This window comes from Microcaecilia unicolor, unplaced genomic scaffold (genome assembly GCF_901765095.1).
Source record: "Microcaecilia unicolor unplaced genomic scaffold, aMicUni1.1, whole genome shotgun sequence".
Lineage (NCBI taxonomy): Eukaryota > Metazoa > Chordata > Amphibia > Gymnophiona > Siphonopidae > Microcaecilia > Microcaecilia unicolor.
This window is the reverse complement of record NW_021963521.1, coordinates 70,839-79,939: the sequence shown is the minus strand read 5'-3', so window position 1 is coordinate 79,939 and position 9,101 is coordinate 70,839. Positions and strand designations below refer to the sequence as shown.

Here is a 9,101-nt window from a genome sequence, read left to right as displayed (position 1 = left end):
TCTCCTTTTTACATAGTAACATAGTAAATAACGGCAGATAAAGAACTGAACGGTCCATCCAGTCTGCCCAACAAGATAAACTCATTTTACATGGTATGTAATACTTTATACGTATACCCGAGTTTCATTTGTCCCTGCCTTTCTCGGGGCATAGACCGTAAAAGTCTGCCCAGCACTGTTCCTGTACTAAATGTTCTGAAGCTAACGTTGAAGCCCCTTAAAATTTACACTCCAGCCCATCCATATCTATTCAGTCACGATCAGGCCGTGTGACTTCACCAGTGATTTTCTAAGCCTTCTGTTCTTGCAAATTTTTATGGTATTCTGTGCATGGAAACTTTCTCTCTCCACTGTGGGTTCTTTGAAGCCTATCTAATTCTTTGTGTCCAACCAACTGTTTCCCACATTCAGTATTTTGAAAGGCACATTTTGTTCCACCCCCCACCGCAAACCCCCAGGACCCACCAGCGCTGTTTGATGCTACGGCGCCTGCCCTGCTTCCCCAACCTATGAGTGAATGCTCAGGTTTAATAAAATAGCATGCATGAAGACTTACGCATGCTCAATTTCACTAAATCCAAGCATGCGGGCGTGGGGTGGGGAATCAGGGCAGGCAGTGCGCCCACGAACAGCGCTGGAGGTAGTCTTCTGCTGGTGGGACTTGGGGACCTCCATCAGCCAAACTAGCAGACCTTGGGGGGACCCAAATCCAAGGTCCCCCCCTCCCCCCCCGATTGGCTATACCACAGGTGTTCTCTGATGTATCACTAGTTGAGATTTCAAAAAAAAAAAAAAAAAAAACAACCAAAAACTCACTTTCACTACATTGAAATGGAATCTCACCTGTGTGGGTTTTCTGGTGGTATCTCAGATAATTCTTCCGACTGAAACATTTTCCACATTCAGTACATCGAAAGGGTTTTTCTCCAGTGTGAATTGTTTGATGATTTTGCAGGGAATGCTTATGAGTGAAACATTTCCCACATTCAGTACATGGAAAACGTTTTTCTCCAGTGTGGATTCTAAAATGTTCTATTAGTTTTGATTTTGAAAGAAAGCCTTTTCCGCATTCAGTGCACTGAAATGGTCTCTCACCAGTGTGAATTTTCTGGTGAGTTTTCAGGTAATGCTTCTGACTGAAACATTTCCCACATTCAGTACACGGAAAACGTTTTTCTCCAGTGTGGATTCTAAAATGTTGCACCACTTTTGATTTTGAAAGAAAGTCTTTCCCACATTTAGTGGATTGAAATGCTCTCTCTCTTGTGTGGATTTTCTGGTGTCTTCTCAGGTTACTAATATGACTGAAAGATCGACCACATTCAGTACACAGACAAGAGATCAAAGATGTTTCTGGGGTGATGTCTCCAGATGCCAGTGCTGCTGCTGCAGTGTGTCCTTTCAGGTGTGCCATTAGTGAATGCTTATAAGAAAAATGTCTGCCACATTCAGTGCATTGAAAAGACCTAGAAAGCCCTTCTAAGGGGTCGGTCCTCTCAGGTCCAAGAGATTTCCTCAGTTTCCCCACTCTGTGATGGAGGACAGAGGTTGTTTGCTCACTGTTATTATTTTGGGAGTGTATCTCTGCTCTCAGGTGTCTCTGGTGCTCAGGGATGTTTGTGAGCTCCCCGTCATTTCTCTCACACTCGGTGACTCCATTCAGCGTGTCTCCTGCAGGGTCGCTCTGTGATTCCTGCCGACTTCTGCCAGATTCTCCCCTCTCTGTCCCTTGGGAATCACAGACTTGTCTTGGGTGCAGTTTCCATTTTAAAGGATGCTCTTCTCTATTTGTCTCCTTCGCCTCTTCTTCTGTCACCTCATTTTCTGCTGGATATGAAAACAAATATTAATTACTAGTAAAACATGCCCGTTTCTTGCGGCAATGAAACGGGCGCTAGCACGGTTTCCGTCCGGACCTCCTCCCCCCCCCCCCGTACTCACCCCGTCGGCTTTCGTCCGCCATTGTTGCGGACCTCGGCATGCCACCGTGAATCTGCTGACATTGTTGCGCCCGGACCTCCCCCCTCTCCCTACTCACCCCGTCGGCTTTCGTCCGCCGTTGTTGCGGACCTCGGCACGTCGCCACCGTCAATCTGTTGACATTGCTCCGCCCTCGACGTCATCACGTTTGACGCGAGGGCGGGGCCCCCCCAATACAGCGTTTTCGGTGGCTTCACCACCACGAAGGCTTCGAACCGGAAGGAAGTGCCCGGAGGACCTGACAGTGACGTCAGTGTCCTCAGAACGTTGAGGGTGAGTTTTATTATATAGGATTATTTAGTAACCAGAAATCAGACTTTATCCAGTGCTAGCCTGACTCTCTCCCCAAGCTTCCCTGCTTTCAGCGCTGGCCTTTCTACCTGTTTGGTCACCTTAAGATTCATCACATACGATCACAACCAAGTCCTCTTTCGTACACAAACGTTCTTCACCCCCTAAACTGTACCTTTCCCTCAGGTTTCTGCAGCCCAGATGCATGACCCTGCACTTTTTTTAGCATTAAATCTAAAATTCCAGATCATTCCTCTAGCTTCGCTAAGTCCTTCCTCATGTTATCTGCATGTGAAAATGAGACGACTAGGAAGGTAAGCAGAAGTGGAGGGAGTGAGGACTGTTGGAAGAAGGAGAAATAAATTCTAGCTATAGGGTGATGAAAAGGTAGACAAGAGAAACGGAGGAAAAACCAACAGAAAGATCTGTGTCAGAGACAGAGGCAAAGAAAAGGTTTCTCTCCCTTGTGACTTCTCTGGTGATTTTCAAGGCCTTCTTTTCTTGCAAATTTTTAATGACATTCTGCGCATGGAAACTCTCTTTCTCCAATGTGGGTTCTTTGATGTCTAACAAATTCATTGTGTCCAACCAAAGTACACTGAAAGGGTTTCTCATACAAGGTTATATCTCCAAATAGTTTTTTTTTTAATCTCATTTCTCACATTCAGTGCATTGAAACATCATCTCACCCGTGTGTTTTTTCTGGTGATTTCTCAAATAATCCTTCCGACTGAAACGTTGTCCACATTCAGTACATCGAAAGGGTTTTTCTCCAGTGTGGATCTTCTGGTGGGTTCTCAGGGAATGCTTCTGACTGAAATGTTTCCCACACTCAACACATGGAAAACGTTCTCCAGTGTGGATTCTAAAATGTTCCACCAGTCTTGATTTCAAAGCAAAGCATTTTTCACATTCAGTGCATTGAAATTTTCTCTCGCCTGTGTGGATTTTCTGGTGAGTTATCAGGGAATGCTTCTGACTGAAACATTTCCCACAATCAGCACATGAAAAGCGTTTCTCTCCAGTGTGGATTCTAAAATGCTGAACCAGTCTCGATTTCGAAGCAAAGCCTTTTTTACATTTAGTACACTGAAATGGTCTCTCACCTGTGTGGATTTTTTGGTGATTTCTCAGAGAAGACTTGTGAGTGAAACGTTTCCCACATTCAGTACACGAAAAGCGTTTTTCTCCAGTGTGGATTCTAAAATGTTTCACTAGGTTTGATTTCCAAAGAAAGCCTTTTCCACATTCAGTGCATTGAAATGATCTGTCACCTGTGTGGATTTTCTGGTGAGTTCTCAGGGAATGCTTCCGACTGAAACATTTCCCACATTCAGTACATGGAAAGCGTTTTTCACCAGTATGGATTCTAAAATGTTTCACTAGGTTTGATTTCCCAAGAAAGCCTTTTCCACATTCAGTGCATTTAAATGCTCTCTCACCTGTGTGGATTTTCAGATGTGTTCTTAGGGAAAGGTTATTATTGAAACATTTACCACATTCAGCACATGAAAGAGAGACCAAAGAGCTTTCAGGGGTAACGTCTCCAGATGTTGTTGTTGTTGCTGCTGCTGTGTGTGTTTTCAGGTGACCTGTGAGTGAATCCTTAGACAGGAAGCCTCTTCCACATTCAGTGCATTCATGAGACCTAGAAAACCCTTCTAAGGGGTCTGTCCTCTCTGTTCCAAGACATTCCCTCCGTTTCCCCTCTCTGTGATGGAAGTTAGAGGTCGTTTGCTCACTGTTATTATTTCGGGAGGGTATGTCTGCTCTCGGGTGTCTCTGACGCTCAGGGATGTTTGTGAGCTCTCTGTCACTTCTTTCACACTCAGTGACTCCATCTGGCGAGTCTCCTGCACGGTCTCTCTGCTTCCTCTGTGATTCCTGCCGACTTCTGCCAGATTCTCCCCTCTCTGTCCCTTGGGAAATACTGACACGTCTTGGGCGCAGTTTCCATTTTAAAGGACGTCCTTCTCTATTTGTCTCCTTCACTTCTTCCTCTGTCACTTCATTTTCTGCTGGATATGAAAACAGACATTAAATAATTTTTAGTAACCATAAATCAGACTTTATCCAGTGCCAGCCTGACTCCCCCCAAGCTTTCCTGCTTTCAGTGCCGGCCTGAGTTTCCTAACTCCTGTTTTCAGCCTCTTCTACCATATCAACTCGCCCCCACCCTTCCATTTCTACTTCTTTTACCCTCCTCTGTCAGCTTCATGTTTAATTTAATATGATGTTTATATCTTGCTTCTTGAAAAACATTTCCAATGTAGTTTCAATATACAAAACACTTGACAGCACCCTTGAGCACAGCTAAGATAAAAACATAAAACACAACTTCTAAATCGTTTCCCAACAACCAGACAAAAAAAAAAAAGAACAAATATCTTCCCATATATAAAGCCAGACAAAACATAGTAACATAGTAGATGACGGCAGAAAAAGACCTGCATGGTCCATCCAGTCTGCCCAACAAGACAACTCATGTGTACTACTTTTTGTGCATACCCTACTTTGATGTGTACCTATGCTCTTCAGGGCACAGACCCTATAAGTCTGCCCAGCACTATCCCCGCCTCCCAACCACCGGCTCTGACACAGACCGTATAAGTCTGCCCAGCACTATCCCTGTCTCCCACCACCGGCTCTGGCACAGACTGTATAAGTCTGCCCAACACTATCCCTGCCTCCCACCACTGGCTCTGGCACAGACCGTATAAGTCTGCCCAGCACTATCCCCGCCTCCCAACCACCGGCTCTGACACAGACCGTATAAGTCTGACCAGCACTATCCCTGTCTCCCACCACCGGCTCTGGCACAGACTGTATAAGTCTGCCCAGCACTATCCCCGCCTCCCAACCACCAGCCCCGCCTCCCACCACCGACTCTGGCACAGACCGTATAAGTCTGCCCAGCACTATCCCTGTCTCCCACCACTGGCTCTGGCACAGACCGTATAAGTCTGCCCAGCACTATCCCCGTCTCCCAACCACCAGCCCCGCCTCCCACCACCGACTCTGGCACAGACCGTATAAGTCTGCCCAGCACTATCCCCGCCTCCCAACCACCAGCCCCGCTTCCCACCACCGACTCTGGCACAGACCGTATAAGTCTGCCCAGCACTATCCCCGCCTCCCAACCACCAGCCCCGTCTCCCACCACCGGCTCTGGCACAGACCATATAAGTCTGCCCAGCACTAGCCCCGCCTCCCAACCACCAGCCCCGCCTCCCATCCACCGGCCCTGGCACAGACCGTATAAGTCTGCCCAGCACTATCCCCGCCTCCCACCACCGGCTCTGGCACAGACCGTATAAGTCTGCCCAGCTCTATCCTCGCCTCCCAACCACCAGCCCCGCCTCCCAACCACCAGCTCTGGCACAGACCGTACTAGTCTGCCCAGCACTATCCCCGCCTCCCAACCACCAATTCCACTTCCCACCAGCGGCTCTAGCACAGACTGTATAAGTCTGCCCAGCACTATCACTGCCTCCAACCACCAGCCCCACCTCCCAACCACCGGCACTGGCACAGACCGTATAAGTCTGCCCAGCACTAGCCCCGCCTCCCAACCACCAATTCCACTTCCCACCAGCGGCTCTAGCACAGACTGTATAAGTCTGCCCAGCACTAGCCCCGCCTCCCAACCACCAGCCCCGCTTCCCAACCACCGGCTCTGGCACAGACCGTATAAGTCTGCCCAGCACTATCCCCGCCTCCCACCACCGGCTCTGGCACAGACCGTATAAGTCTGCCCAGCACTATCCCCGCCTCCCAACCACCAGCCCCGCCTCCCAACCACCTTTTCTATACAGGAGACAGGAGTGGCAATCAATTATAAATTAATGAGAGAAAAGATAAGTAAAAAAAAAAAATATTACAGGTAATTAAAATTGATACTGAAAAGTACTTTTATGTAACGGTAAACTGGCTTCTTAAAGATCGTGAAAAACTGCACGTATGAAGAAGAAAAGTTCTCCATTACCCAGTTATTCAGACACTAGACCCAGGTCTAATCCTCCTTGGAATGCCTCCATAGCATTTCGCTTATCAGCCAAAGTTTGCACTGCACAGAAACGGAAAGACCCGGTTTTTACCTTCCAAACGTTTTTGGTTAAAGTTTGGAGAATTGCTGGAATGGAAAGATTAGTCCTCACTCCCTCCCACTCCTCTCTAGTCCTTCCATTTTCACATGTCTCTAATTTCTAGACATACAGAATTGGTTATTGGTTCCATCTTGCAGCCTTCCTGAAAACACTTGTACAATTTTTTCTTTATTTGCTGCATTATCATTGTTCTGGTTAGTATGATAATAAATACAATTATTTGAAATCATCATTTGCAAATACACAGAAAAAGGCACATTTTAGATACTTTGTTTATGTGCTGGGATCCAGAAGTGTCCACGTAGAGACCGGCTGCATTGTTTTTGAAGAGCAGGGTTGAACTTGTAGTTACGATGTAAAAATCAACCTCTCTCTGCTCCCTGGAGTACATAAGTAAATTAAAAATAGCAAAAAACAAGTCCAGCTGAAGGCAGACGTGAAAGGCGTCCATAATAGGATCATTTCCACATATAGAATGCTGAGGGGGCTGAGGCCGAATGACTAGTACATTCTTTCACTGGGTTTCCGATCTGACGAAGAAGGGCAACCTTCGAAAGCTAATCAAGAAATGTATTAAGTTATGTCCAATAAAAAAGGTGTAATCTTATTTTCATTTCACTGGGTTTGAAACTGGGGCTTGGGGATGACGCTGGGGCATGATGCTGGCAAGTGGCAGTGGGAGAAGAGTGGTAATGACGCAACAGGGACTGAGAAAGAAGAGGCGTTGCAAGCAAGGGCATATGGAGGGGACGATGAGTGGAGGAGTGGCCTAGTAGTTAGGGTGGTGGACTTTGGTCCTGGGGAACTGAGGAACTGAGTTGGATTCCCACTTCAGGCACAGGCAGCTCCTTGTGACTCTGGGCAAGTCACTTAACCCTCCATTGCCCCATGTAAGCCGCATTGAGCCTGCCATGAGTGGGAAAGCGCAGGGTACAAATGTAACAAAAAGAAAATAGATACTGTTGGAGATTCTACATGGAATGTTGCTACTATTGGAGATTCTACGTGGAATGTTGCTACTATTGGAGATTCTGTTGCTACTATTGGAGATTCTACATGGAATGTTGCTATTCCACTAGCAACATTCCATGTAGAAGGCTGAGCAGGCTTCTGTTTCTGTGAGTCTGACGTCCTGCACGTACGTGCAGGACGTCAGACTCACAGAAGCAGAAGCCTGCGCGGCCACATTGGTGATCTGCAAGGGCCGACCTAGTGGAATAGCAACATTCCATGTAGAATCTCAAATAGTAGCAACAATGGAGGAGTGGCCTGGTGGTTAGGGTGGTGGACTTTGGTCCTGAGGAACTGAGTTCAATTCCCACTTCAGGCACAGGCAGCTCCTTGTGACTCTGGGCAAGTCACTTAACCCTCCATTGCCCCATGTAAGCCACATTGAGCCTGCCATGAGTGGGAAAACGCGGGGTACAAATGTAATAACAACAACAACGATGGAAATGAAGAAGAGGGATGGATGCTAGGGCAATGGGGAAAGGAAGAGAAAATGAATATTTGGGGAGGAAGGAGACGTGTAGATGCCATGGAAGGGGGTATAAGGGAAGAGCTGGGGCATGATCACTGGATGCTAGAGCAGAAGAAGAAAGGGGATGATGGCGATATACATAAGTACATAAGCATCGCCATGCTGGGACAGACCAAGGGTCCATCGAGCCCAGCACCCTGTCACCGACAGCGGCCAGAAGAACAAGCAATCTGTCCCACCCATCCTAGAAATACTGCATTCCCTCGTCCATTTAATAACATTCTATGGCTTTTTCCTCCAGGAAGCCATCCAACCCTTTTTTGAAGTCCGCTAGTTAACCGCCTTAAACGCTGGAATTCGCTGCCGGAAAAGGTGGTTAACTACGCGTTGAGTGAAGAAAAATTTCCTCCGATTCGTTTTAAATTTACCACACTGCAGCTTCATCGCATTCCCCCTTGTCCTAGTATTTTTGGAAAGCGTAAACAGACACTCCACATCGACCTGTTCCATTCCACTCATTATCTTATAGACCTCTATCATACGGTATCTCCCCTCAGCCGCCTTTTCTCCAAGCTGAAGAGCCCCAGCCTCTTCAGCTCATCCTGATAGGGAAGCCGTCCCATCCCCTGTATCATCTTTGTCGCCCTTCTCTGCACCTTTTCCAATTCCACTATGTCTTTTTTGAGGTACGGAAAAGGTGCATATCTTTGAAGAAGGTTTGAGGGGGTAAAAATGCCACATCCCCACTGCTTCCTGACACAAGGGGTAGGATCCTGTACCCCACTGCCTGTTCACACAGAACATTGCAACCTGATTGTCAGAGTGAATGAGAACAATTTGGTTCTGTAGCTGATCGTTGAAAGTCCTTAGAATGTTCCAAATGGCCCAGAGCCCGAGGAGGTTGATGCAGACATCTGTTTCCCAAGCAGACCAAGTCCCCTGGGTGTGAAGCCCATCCTCATAAGTTCCCCATCCCAGGTGGGGTGCATCCATGGTCAAAACCTTTTGAAGAACAGTTGGAATTTGGAACAGTAGTCCCTCTGTCAAATTGGTTTGTAGTGTCCACCAGAGAAGGGCATGAGCCTAACTCTGGAGGAATCCGGATTACATCCGCCAGATTCTCAGCTGCCTGAGACTACTGGGAAGCTAGGGTCCACTGAGCCTCTCTCAAAATGGAGATGTGTCAAGGGAGTGCACCGTGGAGGCTATGTGGTCCTTTAATCTCAACATTGGCCAAGCTGTTA

The 9,101-nt window shown here is 47.2% G+C and overlaps 1 protein-coding gene across 1 annotated transcript in view; it reads right to left on the bottom strand.

The window, feature by feature from the left end:
• Positions 1 to 843: 843 nt before the first annotated feature.
• The window catches only part of LOC115459392 (zinc finger protein 154-like), a gene marked incomplete at its 3' end in the record, with an annotated part of 40,613 nt that continues 32,355 nt past the window's right edge, over positions 844 to 9,101 (bottom strand). The window contains exons 3-4 of the mRNA XM_030189226.1: positions 2,961 to 4,289; positions 844 to 1,827 (exon numbers count right to left, since the gene is read on the bottom strand). Of these exons, the coding sequence (XP_030045086.1) occupies positions 844 to 1,827; positions 2,961 to 4,289 (2,313 nt within the window). The remainder of the gene's footprint in view (positions 1,828 to 2,960; positions 4,290 to 9,101) is intronic.